This window comes from Mirounga angustirostris, unplaced genomic scaffold (assembly GCF_029215605.1).
Source record: "Mirounga angustirostris isolate CCGP_5_RB_7025 unplaced genomic scaffold, mMirAng1.0.hap1 SCAF_6, whole genome shotgun sequence".
Classification (NCBI taxonomy): Eukaryota; Metazoa; Chordata; class Mammalia; order Carnivora; family Phocidae; genus Mirounga; species Mirounga angustirostris.
In genome coordinates, this window is record NW_026991714.1 from 48,229,188 (window position 1) to 48,249,822 (window position 20,635).

The 20,635-nt window shown below is 36.9% G+C and overlaps 1 protein-coding gene across 3 annotated transcripts in view; it reads right to left on the reverse strand.

Moving 5' to 3' along the window:
* The window catches only part of RALGPS2 (Ral GEF with PH domain and SH3 binding motif 2), a 156,497-nt gene that overhangs the window by 89,861 nt on the left and 46,001 nt on the right, over positions 1-20,635 (reverse strand). For all 3 annotated transcript variants that reach the window (XM_064594263.1, XM_064594265.1, XM_064594264.1), the window contains exons 5-6: positions 6,322-6,405; positions 1,070-1,159 (exon numbers count right to left, since the gene is read on the reverse strand). In XM_064594263.1, coding sequence (XP_064450333.1) covers positions 1,070-1,159; positions 6,322-6,405 — 174 coding nt within the window. The remainder of the gene's footprint in view (positions 1-1,069; positions 1,160-6,321; positions 6,406-20,635) is intronic.

Here is a 20,635-nt window from a genome sequence, read left to right on the forward strand (position 1 = left end):
GAGAAAAGACATGAATTTGTTAGCAAAACCCAATTTATCGAACATATCACAGAGAACGTTTTAAAAGTTTTATGACACTGCCACAAAATATCATATTTACAAAGCTAGCTCTGCCACCTAGTGCCACAGAATGCTAGAATACAATTGTTCCCAGGTGCTCAAGGAAAATATGTTACAACTCACAGCAATCACAATTTTACAATAATTACAGTAATTTAAAACTGTAAAAAAGGTATTCTTATTTTAATCCACTTTCATTCGGATGTGAGGTAAATTATGTATTTATTACAAGAATAATGAAGAATGTGGCTACAATTATACCACCTTTTAGTGAACTTAACGTAAATTTGGAGTTATGAGTTTTAATAAATTATTGGTATCTTCCTGTGAAATGCCCTGTTCACCCCCTCCTCTCTAAATTCTGACCATCCTTGAAATCCATGTTCCTTTTCTCTTGCTGCATTTATTATCCATGCCATACAACAACTACTCAATTAACATATTTTGTTAATATCCTCTTTATATTATTCTCTTACAAATAAAGTCTTCTTATTCTCCACATGGTTGGCAGTGATGTATTTCAAAAGCAAATAACTGATATGTATTTTCCTACTTAATCCTGTAAGGCTTTCCCAATTACGTGCACTAGAGTCCAATATTTTGTAACTGTCATACTTCACCATAATCTGATATATTTCAAAAGCAAATAACTGGTATGTATTTTCCTACTTAATCCTGTAAGGCTTTCCCAATTACGTGCACAAGAGTCCAATATTTTTAACTGTCATACTTCACCATAATCTGATCTCTGCCTACTTATCCAGTCAAATAAATAATATAATCCAGCTACTCTGAGAGAGGGAGGAAAGATGTAAAAGGGAGGACAATAGGAGGAATAAAGAAAAGGCAAAGAAAACAGGCACCCAATTGAAAAAATTGACATACTAATCAATAGGCCTTATTTTCCAGGGTCAATAAATAGTAAATAAGGTGTCACAGGCAAACATTGACTCACAAACAGTGCTGAATGGTTGGGACTCTCAAAAAATAAAAACAAAAGTTTTCTTACCTTAGCAGTTTTAATATAGTGGCTCAACACTTCTGCTCTGATTTTTAATGTCTGAGCATGAAGAATTTCTCTAACAACCCAAAAGCTTACCTGCAAATAAAAATGAAAAATAGTTGAATGGCAAGATTCTTCACTCACTAGGATCCAATTAATGACAGGAACTACTTGATGAACTACCTATAGCTGGTTAATAAACCATACTTTCTCTTTCCCTGCACACCCCCCAATTGGATATATACCCAATCTTTGGATGTTGCATACACTTCATATATGTACTATATGTATATGCACAGAGACAGATATAGATATGTATGTGTGTACATACACAAAAACATCACTATGATTTTTGATTTGTAAAAGCAAACAGAAGTTTTGAAGGAAAAGAGCTAACAGAAGAATGCAATAAAACCAGAGTGATACAACAAGAACACTATACCAATACGTGTGATTTTGCTGTATTCTGAAACACCGTGGCAGATTAGATATGCTTTAAGAGCAGACATTATAAAATATGCTACTTATAGCATACTTTTCCTGTGGCTGTGGAATCCCACATTGCCATTTATTTACACTAAGCATAATCATAAGTGTGAAGAATCCCAAGTGTTTCTTGGTATGAATAAAATGAAATATCATAAAGAAAAACGTATCTAAGTCATTCTAAAATTAAACTAAGATTGTATTTTAAAAATCATGTAATGCATTCCCTAATTCATAAACCATATTCATAATTTCTTTCAAGACATTAAAAATCATTCATCAGAAGGCAGACTAGGGGCGCCTGGGTGGCTCAGCTGGTTAAGCGACTGCCTTCGGCTCAGGTCATGATCCTGGAGTCCCGGGATCGAGTCCCGCATCGGGCTCCCTGCTCGGCAGGGAGTCTGCTTCTCCCTCTGACCCTCCTCCCTCTCATGCTCTCTGTCTCTCATTCTCTCTCTCTCAAATAAATAAATAAAATCTTTAAAAAAAAAAAAGAAAAAAAAAAGAAGGCAGACTAGATCTATCTATCACACTACTAAAATGCTCTATCTACTCTGATGAAAGTAGTTTGCTTACCATATGATATAATGTAACATTTTTAATTCATTTACTATGGTAAGAAAATCAAAGCACTATCAGTTGGCTTAAACTTCTAAATCTAAAAACGGTGTATTAGTTAAGAAATGACCGTGCAGGGCGCCTGGGTGGCTCAACTGGTTAAGCGACTGCCTTCGGCTCAGGTCATGATCCTGGAGTTCCGGGATCGAGTCCTGCATCGGGCTCCCTGCTCAGCAGGGAGTCTGCTTCTCCCTCTGACCCTCCCCCCTCTCATGCTCTCTCTATCTCATTCTCTCTCAAATAAATAAATAAAATCTTTAAAAAAAAAAAAAAGAAATGATCGTGCAAAAGATAGCGCCTTGCCTCACATTTCGTCTCCCTGTTTTAGTGAAACATTTCATCAATAAAATGCCAAAATGTACATATTTTGTATATATTTTACAAAGGTATATATGTAAATATCAAATGTATATATTTTACAAAACCATCTTCCTATCCATTACTATATCTGGGCTACTAATGGCAATTATTATCCCTGATTCTGATAAAGTTTACTTCTAAAATATATCAAAAGCTATACTCTAGGTATTTGATCAACAACCATAGCCAATATTACCCGTGAACTCAATCTAAACTGCATGATCGCTGACTTTATTAAATTTAATGTGAGACAAATTTTAAGACAAATACCATCAACATGGCCCAAAAGTTCTTGTCATTCTTTTCACTGAAAGTCATCTGGACAGGTTTGTGACTGTTTTGATAAACAGAAGATGAACGAAATTGATGCTAACTTCCAGGACAAGGTCATAAAAGAGCACGCAGCCCCTGCCTTGATTGCTGGAACACTGTGTCTGAGATTCCTGAACTACCACGTAAGAAGTCCAACCACCATGCTGGAAAGGCTAAGTGTAGGTGCTCCCCAGTTGACAGTCCTAGCTAAAGCCAACCATACCTGAGAATACTGATCCAGAATGACCGACACTAAGATACACTTCAATAAAATTACTGGGAAAAAAAATCTGTCGGCCATAGAGACAAAAAGATACAGTAATTTTTAAGGAAAATAAAATGTAATTATCATCAGACTTTTCAACAGCAACACTGTCAGGAAAAAAAATGGATTAATATCAAGGAAGGAAAATTTTATACAGAGGAGAGGAAAATTTGTCAGCATTCAAGAATTCAGGCATTACTGTTTTAATGAGCCCTTCCTGAGTATTGTAACAGAGAACGAGCTTCAGGCAACCAAATAGCCTAGAGAAACACCAACATAAGGATGGTACTTTAAGGAGGGTTAGAAAGAGAGTACATTATATAATGCCGATATGCTCAGACAATATATAGTGCAATTATGAAAAACAGAACATCTGCAAAACATCTGTTTATAACATTATTGGTATTAGTATTATTATTCTGAGTCTGTTGTTTGTTATGTAGGACAAAGCAAATGAGTATATGATAGGGTATTGTATCATGTCCTATGTCCCTTGAAAACCAGAATTCTGGGTGTGGAAGAAAGAACATATGGATGTAATACAGAAGAGTTGTAAGTAAAACTCTGGTCCTGAATTCGAATTAGAAGTATCAATATGAACTCATGAGATGCTTTATCTTTAAATAGTTGTATGTGTATGTGTATAACACACAGATATCCTAGCTATCTCTGCTGAAAAAGGCATAGAAATTGTCATTCTGATAGCAATGAGCATTCCTAGCATTCAGGTCCACTTCCCCCCATAAGAAACCAGGACTTATTAAAGAAATGTTGATTCCAGGTGGGGGACAGGTAATGGAGCAAATGAACCCGAAACATCTTTGTATACCAGATGGCAAGGGAACTATTCGAGACTACTAGGGTTGTGACAAAGGACATGAATGCCAACTTGCATAGACTTCCACTGGCCAAAGATGGAACAATATTCATCTCAATAAAGATAACCACAACGGGTTGAAACACATCATATGCATCTAAATTTATGAGTTCATAATGGTATTAAAAAATAAAAAACTACTTGGTCACTATTAGAGGAACACCAATTCATTATCTTCAAAATTATTAAATAAAGGGAAGGATCAAACATTCATCCTTCCTTGCTTATAGGTAATGAACCTCTGGGCAAGCAAATACCAGATGAGGGAAAATGTCTCTTTATAAAAGCATTTCAAGGGGCGCCTGGGTGGTTCAGTCAGTTAATCATCTGCCTTCGGCTCAGGTCATGGTCCCGGGGTCCTGGGATCGAGCAGCACATCAAGCCCGCATCGGGCTCCCTGATCAGGGAGCGGTCTGCTTCTCCCTCTCCCTCTGTCCCTCCCCCCCCCCCCCCCCCCCCACCGCTTGTACCTGCTCTCTCAAATAAATAAAATCTTAAAAAAAATAATAATAATGGTGCAGATAGATTTCTTGTAATAGACTCTAATTTCTTTTATAATCTGCTATTTCAAATCTTCTATGACCCTACTAGGAGAAATTAATAGAGTAATGGAGCAACTCAGTAAGATTATAGGATCAATTGTAATCTGGAATAAGGATATAAGCTTTTGGTACAATGTGGCATATTTGACTCTGACAACTTTTTGGCTTATTTAAGAATAATATGCTGGAATAAGGATAAAAGCTTTTGGTACAATGTGGCGTATCTGACTCTGACAACTTATTGGTTTATTTAAGAATAATATGCTTAAAATCTAAAGTCAAATTTGTGAATATTATAACAATGTTTTTGTATGGTAAAAAAATTTTACTGTGATGAAAAATTCTGATCAACTCAGAAAAATTTTGAATATGTAACTATATAACTTGAATATAAAATTCAGTGAAAGACATGCTTGCCCTATATCCCTATTTTAATGGTTTAATCTTATTTTTAAAAACTTTGATCTACTTCATTTTGGGGAATACAGTGAACCAAATAACCTGAGAAACTGTTTATATAAAAGCCTAGAAATGTTGGGTTAAAGACAACAAACTCTTTTTTAAAAAAACATGTGGCTAACTTGAAAGAAAGGATTTCCCCTAGAGGCAGGGGGGGAAAAAAGGGAGGAGGAAACAAAGGCAAAGCAGTGGTTAAAAGAAAGGGCACTGCAGCTGCCCATGGAGGATTTTCTCTCAGTGACATAGGGGCTCAGGATTTAATACTCCTCCCAAGATATATACAAGTCGCCCAACTCTCTTCTACCACCACTATGTCTATCTAAGGGATTGTCAAAGTGCTATAATCTTGGTGAAAATGGAGGCTAAAACAATTCACTTACTGGCAGGGGAAGACAAATACAGGAGATGGAGAAAAATAAGTTTTTCATAAGAATTTGTAACGAGCCCTTAAGTGGATTTCGAGTTTAAATTTTCACTAAAGCAAAGTATGGATGTTCCTAACCAAAACTTATGAAAAACTGAACTAAGTCATTATAGCCCTTGGTACCAGCAAAAGCAAACAAAAGCATTTCAGAAGAGATATACCCTCAATCTAGGCAGCAGCAGAAGTCCCACAGATAAAGCACACATAAAACTTAAATGAATATGAGCTCTCAATCTAAAATTATAAAATGCTTAAGAAAACAAACCATTTTGTGTAAGGATCAGCAGACATAACATAGAATTAGAACTCCAAGGTCTTCAGATAATAACACAGAAATTACAAAATAAAATGTTGAAAATGATTTAAGAAATATTAAAAATGACACTAGTGTAAAAGCACACAGATTTGAAACAGATGTGACCCATCTATAAGAGAATTAGTGAACTGAAATATAGATCTGAAGAAACCATGCAGAATGGTTTAAGGAAATAGATATAAAATACGAAAGGTTAACATACAAGTAGAAAAGAGTATCAAGCCCCAACAAATTTCCAAAAGAAATTACAGAAGGAAAAAAAATAGAGATCATGCAGAGAGACAACATTTGAAGAGATAGTGGCTTAAAATATTCCAACATTGATGTGAAAAGTTAAACTACTTCTTAATGAAAATACATTAAGGAGGGGCGCCTGGGTGGCTCAGTTGTTAAGCGTCTGCCTTCGGCTCAGGTCATCAGGCTCCCTGCTCAGCGGAAAGCCGGCTTCTCCCTCTCCCACTCCCCCTGCTTGTGTTCCCTCTCTTGCTGTGTCTCTCTGTCAAATAAATAAATAAAATCTTTAAAAAAAAAAAAAAAGAAAATACATTAAGGAACTGAATTTCAGAAACTAAATTATCAAGATTTTATAAGCAACTCACATGATTAAATCTTCTTGTGAAGGCAACGGCATTTGGTGCAGAACTATATTTTTCTTTTTTATTCCATCCACAACTTGAAAGCTCCTGAAAAAAATGAGTAAAAATAAATTTGATGAAATAGCCCACTCTTCTTGTTATAGTAAGGGTTTTAAAACATAAAAGACAATTGTGTCCTTTCCTAGAGCCATTTTACTTAACACGAACATATCTAATACTATAACCATTTAGTTAAATCACAAAAACAAATTCTACTAGCAGAATATAAGAGGGAAAATTACTTGTCTCTGAGAATATAGATAACTAGACTTACATTCTACAAGGAGATTGGTGGATTCTTTTTTGAAGAGATTTGAATCCCAAGAGGAAGGACCCACAGATAATGAAAGTTGAGCTTTCTACAGTGTATAGTGAAGCCTAGTAGTTGTCAAGCCCCATTCAGTTACTCAGAGCTTCCGATTAGCTTCCCAGTACCTCACTCTTTGAGCTGACAGCCAACCACCCCAGATATGTGACGAAACTTCTAATAAAAGAGTTCTTGATACCCCGCAAGGTCTGTCAATAGAATTCAAAGGGCTTAATAAACTTGGATGTCAAAAAATTAAATTTTTATTTTATACTAACCTCTGATACGACATTCCTTTTAATTATAAATGTAGAGTACAGATTACAGAAGAGTTAGCAATACATGTGACTTTGTCACTGATAAAAAATTTTCATATCACATTACAGTTGGTACAGATAGCCCAAAAACATCATTATACTCATCACTAGTTTGAAATTATGAGCTCATCATCTCTGGATCTTAATGTGTTAATAAAGAAGCACATATATACTGCTATGTGACAGTTATAAAAATATGTTGAGAAGTGTATTTTAACAGAATTGATTTCCTTTGATTTTAAAGGGGTTCAGCTCCATAGGCTTTGTTCAGGTGCCAAAGGGTTCCAAGGTTCAAAACAGGTTAAGAACCCTGCTGTAATGCAATAACCACCACCAGAAAGAGACAGAATCTATCTGAGGAAATTGAGTTAGGGCAAGAAGCAAACAAACAACTGAGAAAAGAAAAACTCATACAATTATTACTCTCAGATAGATGAGGATATTGCTCCCATTAGGCAAAAACAGGAGGATATGTTTAGAGAACAAAACAGAGCTTTTGGAAAGGAAAACACAGTAAGAGAGATTTAAAAAACCAACATAAGAGTTGTGAGATAAAGGTGATAAAAATCTTTTAAAAAATAAACTCAAGGGCGCCTGGGTGGCTCAGTCGTTAAGCGTCTGCCTTCGGCTCAGGTCATGATCCCAGGGTCCTGGGATTGAGTCCCACATCGGGCTCCTTGCTCGGCAGGAAGCCTGCTTCTCCCTCTCCCACTCCCCCTGCTTGTGTTCCTGCTCTCGCTATCTCTCTGTCAAATAAATAAATAAAAATCTTAAAAAAAAAAAAAAATCAAAATAGGAGTCAAAATATTATGTTAATTGGAGTCCACTAGACTCAATGTCTGCATAACAACAAGAATTTTAAGGGAGTACTGGGAAAAATAACTTATCAAAAAAATTTTTTTAAATGCCCTTAGAACTTTAAGGGCAAGAAAAGACCTGTCTCGTGCCCTTTATAATGGAGTAAATTAAAAAACCCCTCAAAACCAAGGCCCAGCATCAGAAAGTTTAGAGCATTAGAGACCAAGAGATTATAAACCTGTAAGATTCAGGGGCGCCTGGGTGGCTCAGTCGTTAAGCATCTGCCTTCGGCTCAGGTCTGATATCCCAAGGTCCTGGGATCGAGCCCTGCATCGGGCTCCCTGCTCCATGGGAAGCCTGCTTCTCCCTCTCCCACTCCCCCTGCTTCTGTTCCCTCTCTCACTGTGACTCTCTCTGTCAAATAAATAAAATCTTAAAAAAAAAAAAATCTGTAAGATTCAAAAACAAAAATAGATCTCAGGCAGAAAAAAGGGATCAAAGGCATCGATACCTCAAGAGTAACACACTGAAAGTCAAAGACAACTGAAATAATGTCTTCAAAATCCTAGAATTCTGTGTCCAACAAATATATGAATTAAGTATGAAAATATATTGCAGAGATTTTCAAACATGAAAGTCTCAGAGAATTTGTCTTCTATGCACCTATTCTCAGAGAGCCAGCAGAATATGTGGTCCCTCAAAACAAACTAGCAAACTAAGAAAAAGGAAGACATGTGATCCAGGAAACTGAGTAACCACATACAAAGAAAATACTATGAATACCCAGATTAACAGTAAAGGGACATCCTGGGACACAACTGTGAGCAGAGCTTAAGAACAATAGTTCAGATATTAACTAGCAAGAGGACAGAAATTCCAAGAGGGGTGCCTCTCATAGATGAACTCTATTCTAAGAGTTTGAACACACACACTGATAAGGCATTCACTATATTTACCACTAGCAGAAACATTAGTGACCAGTACAGAGAAACTTTAAGTAAGTTATTAGCTCAAGGAAAACAAAATTTAAGTAAGTAATCATGGCTCGATTGTAAAGCATGGTTGAGGCATGATTACTTATTCATGTTAAAATTACAACATAACTACATGCGAAAAAGAGGCGAAGTGAATTGTGTAAATGTCAGGGGAAGAGAATATAAGAGTAAAATCATCTTCTACAGTACAGAGAGTCAATAAATCATATCTAAAATTTTAAAAATTATAAACGATAGGCATTTAGATGCATTATTTGAAAACTGAACTGAAATTCCTCCAAAGAGGAATAGCTAAGACACTGGATGGGTGTGGGGCTCAAGGGTGGGGCTGGTAGAAATACGTGACTTCTTTAATGGGATGTATTCCTATCTTCCATAAAATTTAAAAATATAAACAAAAAGAAACGGACTAAGGGGAAAAAGGAGGAAACAGTTATTATGATGATACAATACTCCAAAAACACAGGTACTGTTCCCTTGACTGGGGTGATGTCAGTGAATACTGAAAAAAGTGGTAGATTCACGGTATTTTGGAGGCAGGCAAGACTTGGTCAAAAACTGGATCCACACATCGTAAGCTAAGAATGAGGTATCCAGAGGTACTCAGATTCCCTCTTCTGGCCTGAGTAATTGAGATGGAGAACACTGAGGGAGGAAACAGCAATTACTGCTTCAACACGGTGGATAAGCACTAAATGCTCTGAAGATATCAATTACTGGGGCGCCTGGGTGGCTCAGTCGTTAAGCGTCTGCCTTCGGCTCAGGTCATGATCCTGGGGTCCTGGGATCGAGCCCCGCATCGGGCTCCCTGCTCCATGGGAAGCCTGCTTCTCCCTCTCCCACTCCCCCTGCTTGTGTTCCCTCTCTTGCTGTGTCTCTCTCTGTCAAATAAATAAATAAAATCTTAAAAAAAAAAAAAAAAAAGATATCAATTACTAACTTTTTTAAAACCAAAAGCTAGATTACAACCTTTAGATTTGAAATTACTGAAGGCAAGTATAAAACAACAGAAGCAATGCCACAGTTACTGAGCCTACGTGTTCGTTTCACATTACCTCCCTGTTTAGACAGAAAATAGTGATAGACATTACATGAATGTAAAAATGACATAACTATATTAAAAACATCCAACTGCTAGAAAATATTTTTGTTCTAAAAATATAAATACTATTAATATATATTAATATAACTATATAAAGATGGCATATTTTAGGACAAATTCCTAGGATTAAATCTATAAATATTGAAATTGTTTTTAACCAATTAATATTATTTCCAAATTTATACTAATGCCATGATCAAAGTGTGTTAAACTGATATTATACCTATCAAACTACTCAATGTAGCCATTTGATGGAGTTCAAACTCAATAATGAACTTTACACATAAAGTGAATTTCACTTTCCTGTTAGAAGGCTACACTCTAATGAATATCCTTGCACCTTTTCTGACATTTCTGATCATTTCCTAAAAATACAGTCTTAAAAGTAAAATCACTAGGTCAAGAGGATGAACCTTTTCAAGGCTTTGATATCTGTCAAATTGCCCTCCTGAAATACAGGGTCATTTATACTACTACTAGCGAGTGTCACTTTCCTAAAAGTCTTACTGAATCTGGGTGTATTTATTCCCTTTCCATATATCATTGCTTTAATTTCCCCAACTGTAAGAGTAATTATGTTTGTTAAAAGGAGAGAATAGGGAGGGTGGGGCCATGAATCAACTATAAACCCACCACGGAGAGAAAATCTATGAAAACACACCTTCCCAATCTTCTTTATGTGCGTATGGGGGCCTGGTTTTTCTTGTTCAAAGTAGCCGATACTTTTACTTTCCTCTTTGTGTGATTTAATCTTCTGGTTTTATGCTTAAAAAGGCCTTCTCAGCCTGAGAACCGTTGTCTTAACAGTAGCAATAAAAGTAAGAGTTAACACTAACACAGAGATTACTGTGTGCCAGGCACTAGTCTAAGTGCTTTATACATATCAACTCCTTTGAACCTATCTTCATCATTATTATAAATTATGATAAACAAGGAACCCAGATAAAAGTATCAGTGAATTACGGCTTTATTTTTTTTTACACTAAAAACTTCCAAATGCTTTTCTGACTCCTCAAATAAAAAAATGATAAAAATGGATAAAAATTTGAATAAAAAATTCATCCAATTCTTAAAACATTTCAACATTATTAACTTAATGAAAAAATGCTTTGTCCCTTTAACAAAACTCTCTTGGAAGCTGACAGAAAGGAGGTGGGGATGAATGAATCTATGGTCACATTAGTTGGGAGCAAATGGATGAAAATTCCACTGGAGCCCTCCATTTTAAAGAAATTTATAACTGGAAAATGTGAAGACACAAGCAGGTTCTTTAAAACCTCTTAAGACAGTAGCTTCTGCTTCAGAAAACATTTCCCCTTTGAGACGATGCTGTATTACTAGCCCATCTAATACAACAATAAACTATAATGATGGAGAGCAGATTAGTGGTTGTAGGAGTTAAGGATGGTGTGGAGTGGGTAGGAGTGGGACTGGTTGACTACAGAGGGCTAACACAAGGGAGAGAGATCTCTGTGGTATTGCAATAGTTCTGTATCTTGACTGAGGTGATGGTTAGACAAAACTACACATAGAAAAAAATGTTACACAACTATACAGATATGTGTTGTACAAATGTCCTTCCCTGGTTTGGCTACTGTACCATACTTATGTAGATGTAGCTTCTAGGGGAAACTGGGTGAAGGGTAAGTGGGACCTCTCTGCAATATTTTTGCAACTTCCTATGAATCTATAATTATCCCTGTACTATTTTTTGCAAGTTCCAGTGAATCTGTAATTACCTCAAAATAAAAAGTTAAACAACAACAATAAAAATCCATTTAATGAATTATGGAGCTGAAATTGCATTCTCCAGGAACTCACTCACTAGTTTCTTCTTATACTCTGACATGCATTTATATTAGCTAGCCTTAGAAGAATTTTGCCCTGCCCCACCTTCACCTCTCAACGGCCACTGAACTTCTCCATGAGGAAAAAAAAAAATTGCTTTTCCCCTTGTCTCTGTCTCTTTTTGTCTCAGACTCCAGGATCTTCCTCCAGGAAACACTATAAACGATCTGAGAAATAAATTCTCCCACCAGTGGTACCTTTTTTTTTATTTTTTAAAGATTTTATTTATTTATTTTACAGAGAGAGAGACAGCATAAGCAGGGGGAGCAGCAGGCAGAGGGAGAGGGAGAAGCAGACTTCCCGCTAAGCAAGGAACCCGATGTGGGGCTCGATCCCAGGACCCTGGGATCATGACCAGAGCCCAATGCAGTTGCTTAACCAACTGAGCCACCCAGGTGCCCCCCACCAGTGGTATCTTGCATTTGACAGCATATCAGCCTAGTCAAGGGTTATTCTATACTAAAACATCTCCCATGAACACCAAAAAGTAAGCTTCGTGATCAAAGGGTGTTTTTTTAAGAGTCTGATTTAAGAATAGGACAGATTTAAGTACACTATGTAAGTAAGCCTCTATTTTAGCAAAGGCTAAACTACAACAGCCTTGATACCTCTTAAATCTTGTTCAAATGGATTTACAATTTTAAAATCAGGCAGTAAAAAGAAATCTAACAGCAACTCACAGATATAAAGGCAATTTTTAAATGGTCATTGAAAGTATATCTGAAAGAATATTCATGGGCTCATTCTGAGCCATGAAACTGTCGAGCCCGATTTTCCACTGAGTTCATTTTGGAAGCACGTGGGGAGCAAACACCACAACTGATGACCACCTACCCTATGAAAGAATTACTGAATTTCACAGGAGCCACGGCTTCTCTTATGTCTCTTGTAGGTTTGTTCTGTAAAGTCAAATTCTTGCTCTAAATTTCATCTTGTAGGTTCCAACACTCTTAAAAGGACTGCTCTAAGGGTGATGTTGTAGGGATACCTAAAGATAGAAGAAGAGAAAAGGCCAATATAGACCAGCATGTAGACAGAGACTGAGAGAAGAAAAGATAAAGTGATGGAATCTAAAGACTGCAGGGGGGTGGGGGGTGGGGGTAGTGTTCACAAGAAGACAATTTTTTTTTTTAATTGAAGTATAGTTGACACACAGAAGAAGATAATTATTGCTAAGGTACTCTTATGCTCAAAAAATGCTAAACTTTAAAGGGATATGGTATCTCCATTAGCATTCAGCCTATATGGCTATTTAGAAAGAAGTCTCACCCCAGATGATGTGCTCATTATGATTCCTGTATTTTTAATCAACAGAATGAAGTTCTGAAACTATAAAACTTCAATGTGTTATGTTAAATCAAAAATATCACTTCTCTTTTCTAATGTACTCACATCCCCTGTTCCCCCGCACCCTCCTCCCGACACACTGAAGCTGCCCCCAGAATGAGAGCAGAGATAGATGCAGGGGCTGTCTTCTGCCGAGAGACACCTACTCTCTAACCAACAACGTTCCTCTTTACTTCTCTGGTTTTATTCTAAGCCTAACCTTGCTACACAGGAAGTTCATGGTGATGAGCAGCAATAATATAACATACAAAACAGTTTGCACCTTGCTTCTAACAGAAAATTCCAAGTCTTTCATGTCTTCTTTGCTTTCTTCAAACCTCTCACCATATTCATGAATTGTTTACATTTTAATTCTAATGCAAATGATAATTTTCATTAAAACAAACATAGAATTATGGTATTCCTGATTTTGGAACTTTGGAAGTTGCCAAGATTCTAGTCTCTGCATACACAAAAATGTTACCAAAGGTCTTCAACATATTGTCAAAAATATCTCATTTTTAAGTTTTTCAGAAATGTTTTAGTAAGAGTCAGAATTACCTATTATGTGCTCTTCCTCATTTCACCAGCATTCTTCCTCAATCTCTAGTGTGTCCCAGTTACACACGAGGGCCTTATCTGTCCTTTGTATATAATGTCTGCTTATTGATATAATCTAAATGACTTAATGACCTGACCTACTAAAAATTAAAATAAGGTGTGAAACTTTCTTCTTTGAACGTAATACGTGTCAGGAGCCTTCAGTCAGAGCCAGACACTTAGGAACACTTGAGAACCTCTTAAGAGGCAAAAGTTACCCAGTGTAATGAGTACAGTACAGATTTCAAGCACAGTTCACCCTTTAAGAATTCTCAAAAGCACTGGAGAATTGAGATTAGAAAGAAAATCTGATTGCAAGCAAACTCTGTCATAACACATCCTGTGTTGAGTAACAGAACACTCATTCCGAAGAGAGACCCCATTGATGTAATAAACATGGCAATGTCATCAGAAGAAATACAAGTTTTATAGAACATGAGAGAATTCATAATAGACAAAACCCAAAAAACCCATGAATGTAATACACCTTCAGAACACAGTCACTGCTTCCTCCATATGAAAGAACTCACACTGGAGGGAAGCCCTATAAATGTGTAAGAGGTTTCTAAAAGAAAAAAACCTTCAAGATCAAAAGAGAAATCACACCAAGAGAATCTGTATGTATAAGAAATACAGAAAAACCTTAACAAGAGCTGAGCTTCAACTAAGTACCAGAAAATTCACACTAGAAATTAATCAATGTACAGAATCCTTAATCTGCCCTCACTAAGCATTAAATAATTCATACTAGGGAAAAAACCTGAAAATGTTCTTAATTGTGGGTGGGGAAAAAACCCAAAACCCCTGTTTCCAAAGAAAGAATGCTAAGATACAGTCAAATTCTTGGACTAGTAACAGACTTTTGCAGAAATGATTCCAAACATGATAAACAATGGGAGATGACGTGCCTGTAGGCTATACAGTCTAAAGCTTTGGAATGGCCACTTAGCAAACTCAAATACTGAACGGGTATTATTCCAGGCACTAGAGATACATCAGTGCACAAAGCAGACAACAGTTTCTGCCCCTGTAGAATTTATGTTCTAGTGAGAGGATAATACCCCCCAATCTATAAGAGCTTGCCTCGTGACCATCACTCAACCCTAGCACCTCCTTCAGACTCCTGCAGTTTTGATCAAAATTCTTTGTATTACTGATTGAGAACTACCCTTAACTGCAGCTCTTACTCTGAAGTCACTAATAAAAATAATCCTACTTCCTGGCATTTCTGGAAGACCTCGAAGGTATTTTAAAGACCCAATAGTCCAAAATCCTTTACTTCATAGATTCGGTAATTTTTTTAAAAAGGCCAAGATATGAAATAGATTCCATTAATGGCACAATCTATAAATGGCAAAGCTGAAAAAACTACAAGTCTTCTGGCTCTCTGCTTTTATGTTTTGCCACTACAAATTCTCTTGGGATTCAAAGGGCTTTAAAATAAATTTTAAAATAAGTGAAATTAAGTAATTAAAAATTTTTGAGCACCCATTTAGAGCTGTGAATGTTAGACACTGATTAAAAAAGAAAAAAGTAAGAGGCAGCAAAATACATGGCAATTTGTGCCCCAAACTGGTTTAAACGAAGGAAAAAAAAAAGAGATAAGCAGCTCCATGGAAATAAGAATTGTAAGGACACATTAACAGTGGTTGAATATAAATGATAAAACTGCTAACCCTTTCCCTTCTTTGTGATCACGCTCATGACCATTTTGGCAACTGTATCACTAAGAGATGGCTGCCTACTGAAAGGAGGGAGGAAGAGTGAAAAGCCAGGTTTTGTGTGAGAGGGATCACCATCCACAGAAGCGTCCCAATTTGGCCCTGCTGCTTGGGTCAGTGGGGACGTGAAGATTCTCAGGATTTCTGTAGCACCAGCTATGGGAACGTCAGGCCAAAGCGTTCAGATGGAGAGGGATCCGTCGGTACCGAGACGACAGGGTGCGCTGAGACCTGTCTCAGGCTGAACAATCGTGCACAGACTTAAGGAGTGCTCACATTTCTAGAGCTAGTGAGCTACAGCCTTATAAAAACACGGTACTCTTAATAAATGTTGTTCAGAGTTGACAGACATGGGGAAGGAGAGAAAAGTTATTCAGGAAGTAAAATCAATTGGAGAACAGGGGAAATAGGATGGAGAGAGAAGGGAAAAGAATGGCTCCTAGGGTTCTGAACGGTAATAATAATGGACAGGTGGTGTACATCACACAGACAGGGAACCTTTAAAAGTAAAACTGGAGCAAACCTTTTTTCTATGTAGTTATATTCCTACTAAATACTTTTTTATATCACTGATGAACTTCCCTGTAACATTAAATTCTTTTCATTGGTAAGCATGATTTCCATTCTTCTGACCATAAAACAAAAAAAACCCTAAGAAATGAAGTACCAAAATCTGTTCTTTTTTCTTCTTTCAATCCGAGGTAACCTCAAAGTGTGCAACAGGGTTGGAGAAAAACCAGACTTAGCATTTGTTTGATTCAGATCTGCTCTTAAAGAAGTCACTTTATTTAGCCAGTATTCTATTGATGACTAAGGACAGTCGCTATACCATAAAAAATTTTTGTGCCACTTCCAGGATAAGGGAGATGGTTTCTACAGTGAAATAAAAGGCTTGGAATTTTTCCTTTTCCCCCTGAGCAACTCTGAGGTGCACTGTGTGACAGACATTGTAGGTAAGCGGCCTGACCCTGAGAAATGGCTGCACTTCGCAAGGTGCCCCTTTCTTCCTACAAGTTAAGAACAAGTTTAGGTAGAACCAGTTTGGTTAAATTCTACTGAACACAAAAGACTTGGGAATACAGAATTCCACAAACTGGTAGGAATTACAGGGTCTACTTAGGGAACTGAATTAATGAGAGATATATATTTTAGTAAGTTCCAGGTGACTCAGAAATTGCCTCTGTTACAGAAAATTGAGTGAGACCCGGGTGGTGTAATCACCAACCTAAATCACTAAACCACATGGCTGGATTCAGAATCTGTATTCTTCAAAGTTCAAATTTCATACAGATTTCATTTTAGAAAACTTGAATTAGCACCTGAAATAAAGTTACATATGGATATATACAGGTAATAGTGAGTTTTGATTAATACTTTTCGTGAACAACTAAAGCGCTTTTAAAATTTCATAAAGTATATATACACTTTTTAAAAGTTTTACTTTTAAACTTTTGAATCCCAAGAGAATTTGTAGTGGCAAAACATAAAAGCAGGGAGCCAGAAGACTTGTAGTTTTTTCAGCTTTCAACTTTTTAAAGTTATAGAGACTTGAACGTTGACATAATGGGCAAAAACATCAAGATAAATTTATTAGATTCAGGGATAACCACTCTCTTTTCATAATATCTGAGGTTAAATTTTGATTTAACAAAAGGATTCATTCTTTAGTGAAGCTAATAACTACACCATTTATGCTAATAAATAAGACTAATACACTAGACTGACATCATGGCTTAATCTTTTGTCAATAGCAAGAGTTCTGACATGATAAACAATATCTGCACAAACATTTCAGAAAACTGGCGGTCTTTAATAAACTCAGATATTCATGCTCCACAACTCAGTTACTAATGCACTAGAGTGCCCATATTACCATTGGTGCTGGTCAGCAATGCTGAACATAAAAAGCAAACTAAAGACGACTAAAAACACAGGATACCATTTACATAAAAAATTTAAAACCTGCAATAGCACATATTGCTAAGGGATACATATACTTAAAGAAATATAGCTCAATGCACAGGAATGTCATAGATCAATATGGGATAGTGGAGGAGGGAAGAGGGCAAACATGGGAGAAAACGCAGTGGCTTCACAGGGGTTTTCATCTTATTAGTCTTTACGCCTTGCTGTAGGTCTTGGATACTTCATAATTAATTAGAAAACATCTTTCTGCCAGATGACAAAATTCTGTTTATACTGCCAGATTTCATGTCATCTTGATGAATATATGACACTAACACATAACAAGAATATTTTTGTGCTACATCCCATCTTCCAGCAGAGTTACTGCTTCAGTTTTTGAAAACATTCTCTCACTGAACAAATACTTACTGAACACTGTATTCATTTTCTCATTCTAACTACTGAACCCCACTACATGCCAGACAGATAAAATAAAAGAAGCAAAATTACTGGTCTCTGCCCTCATGTAGTTTAAAACCTAGTGGAAGCAGCAATTAATCAAATAAGTACATGATTAACAACACTTTACACCTCATCACTCCTTCCGTCTTAAAAATACTTCCTTCACTTGGCTCATCAAATTCCGTACTAATAACCTGACGTTCCTCCTAAATCACTTGCTGTTGCTTTTTCATCTCTTTTGCTAGTTCCACCTAAACACTAACTAGGACCCTTCTCCTGTCTATATTCACCCACACTTGTGAAATACCTCTACAGTGACCTCTCTCAAACTACATTTGAAGCCTGGACAAATAATATAGTTACGAATTACCTAATTCGGCATTCTAAGGAACATGCAAACCCAAACATGTCCAAGAGCCAAACTCCTGCTCTTTGCTCCACATCTATTGCTCTGGTCTTTCTCCACAAGGCAGCATTGCACATAATATTCTAAACAAATGGCAGCCCCAGGAGTTGTGAACACGATAATAATAATTTTCCATCTCAGAGAGTATCAACTACGTGCTTCTGGTGTCAGGCCAAATCTCTGGCATCATCCTAGACTCCTGTCGCACACAGTGTCTAACAACTACTCACCATCTCTTCCACTCCCATCCTGACCCAAGCCATGCTGTATCTCACACTTAGTTCAGTCCTTGGTACCACCCCCAGCCCCCAGTTAGCAGTCAGAAGTGACTTAAAGAGCTACTTAAAATCTGTCAGAAACTGCCACTCCTCTCCTTGAAACCCTCCAAGAACCTACCATCTTTTTCAGACTAATGATCTGCAAGGCTCTAGATGACATCTAGCCCTCACTCTACCTCCCTCCCTCACTATAGCTCACTGGCCTTTGCCCTAGCTGTTCTCTGCCTGGAACACTCTTCCCCCAAATACCCATGATTTGCTCTCTCACTTCATTCAGGTCTTCACTCAGATGGCCCCTTCCCAGGGAAGGCTTCCTGAAGCCAACCCATCTGCAATCGAAACTCCTGCTGCCCTCACTCTCTGTTCTCTTCTGGCTGCTTTATGGTTTTCATGACACACTACCTAGCTCATCTCACTCAAATATAAGATCCACCAGGGCAGGAATTTCAGTCTGTTCACTGCTGTACCAGTAACTAAACCAGTGTCTGGCATTTAATAAACACTCCACAAATACTTGCTGAATCACAAAACATCAATGTAAACTTGCAACTGACAAGTCCAGTGAAGAAGCAGAGAATGCTAGGAGAACCTGCAGGAAGACAAGAAAAGCTTGCCTGAGAAAGTCAAACTTGATCTGAGAACTGAAGGATGAATAGGAGTTAATTACAATGTGCACAGGCTCAGCGGTGACAGGGACTACAAGTCCAGTGTAGCTAGACGAGAAACTATGAGATCTGTAGATCACATTAGGATAGTTTGTCTTTATCCGCTGAGCAACAGAAAGCCACTAAAGTGTGTTAAGAAGAGGGATCATATGAGCAGATTTAGATGTTTGAAAACATTACCATAGGTGTTGGACAGAGAGAAGTTTATAAGGGTTGGTGGATACAGGTAGATCAGTAAGGGCACGCAGTTGAGATAAAATGGTATTTTGGATTGGTGTGTTGGGAGTAGAGAGAGAAGGGATAGATAAGATACTTAGGATATTTAGAAAAATCAATGAGATTGGTATTAAGTTAGATAAGGGAGTGGGGCCATAGGAATTTTAAGGTTTGCTTCCAAATTTCACAAAGTAGTGTTAGATGTCCCAGGAAAATAAAAAATTCCCACACTGATATGAATTCTATGTCATTACCTAGAACTTCAATGTCCAGAGCTCCTAGTCACACATGGCTATTGAGCACTTATAATGTGGCTACTTCAAATAAAGATGTGTCATAACTGTACGATACACACTGAATTTCAAAGTCTTAGTAGATAAAAAAAGAATATAGACTACTTCAATAATTTTATACTGATTAAAAGTTGAAGTGGTAATATTTTAGATGCTGTAGGTTAAATAAGATTTTAAAATTAATTTCATCTGCTTCATTTTTACTTCATAATGTGGCTACTAGGAAATGCAAAGTTACATTAAGTGGCTCACAGTGTATTTCCATTGGACAGCACTAATCTCATAGGAAATAGCAATATGGTCATTGTCATTTATTCAAAAGGAAAAAAATATATCAAAGGATAAGATGGCTGAATTTCAGGGCAAAGAAAGTATAATTTTTGTAAAGAATTTAGTTTGTTTTGTTCAGGGATGTGAGGAAATTAAAATTTCAGTTTTTGTCATTTTTTTAAAGATTTTATTTATTTGAGAGAGAGAGAGAGAGCGCACGCATATGTGTGTGACAAGCAGGGGGGAGGGGCAGAGGGAGAGGGAGCCTGAGGCCATTTTCTTTTTCTGCTTTATGTGTAGAATACATTATTTCTCCTACCCCTAATCTAATGGTTCTACCAAGAGAATCCTCATGGTATGGAGTAAATGTTAGGAAAAGACAGAATTGTGGAAATGAAGGGACTCAAGAGATCATTTAGGCCCACCCCTTCATTTTGTAGGTGACAAACTTGAGATATTAAGACATTAAGTAACTTAGGAAAAAAAAAAGACATTAAGTGAATTACTTGAAAGTCACAAGACTAATACTGTCTTTATCACCTAAGACACAGATGTTTTCTCTAACTCCTTACAATAATTAGTGTTCAGGGCCACTGCATACTTGTATATACAATAAATACACTATTATTTTGTTCCCAAAAGAACTAAAAAAATTATCTATCTTATGGCACTGAATATTGGTATTATCAATAGCAATATTGCTTTTTAAAGATTTTATTTTAGAGAGTGCGTGCACTCATGTGTGCAACTGGGCAGAGGGGCAGAGGAA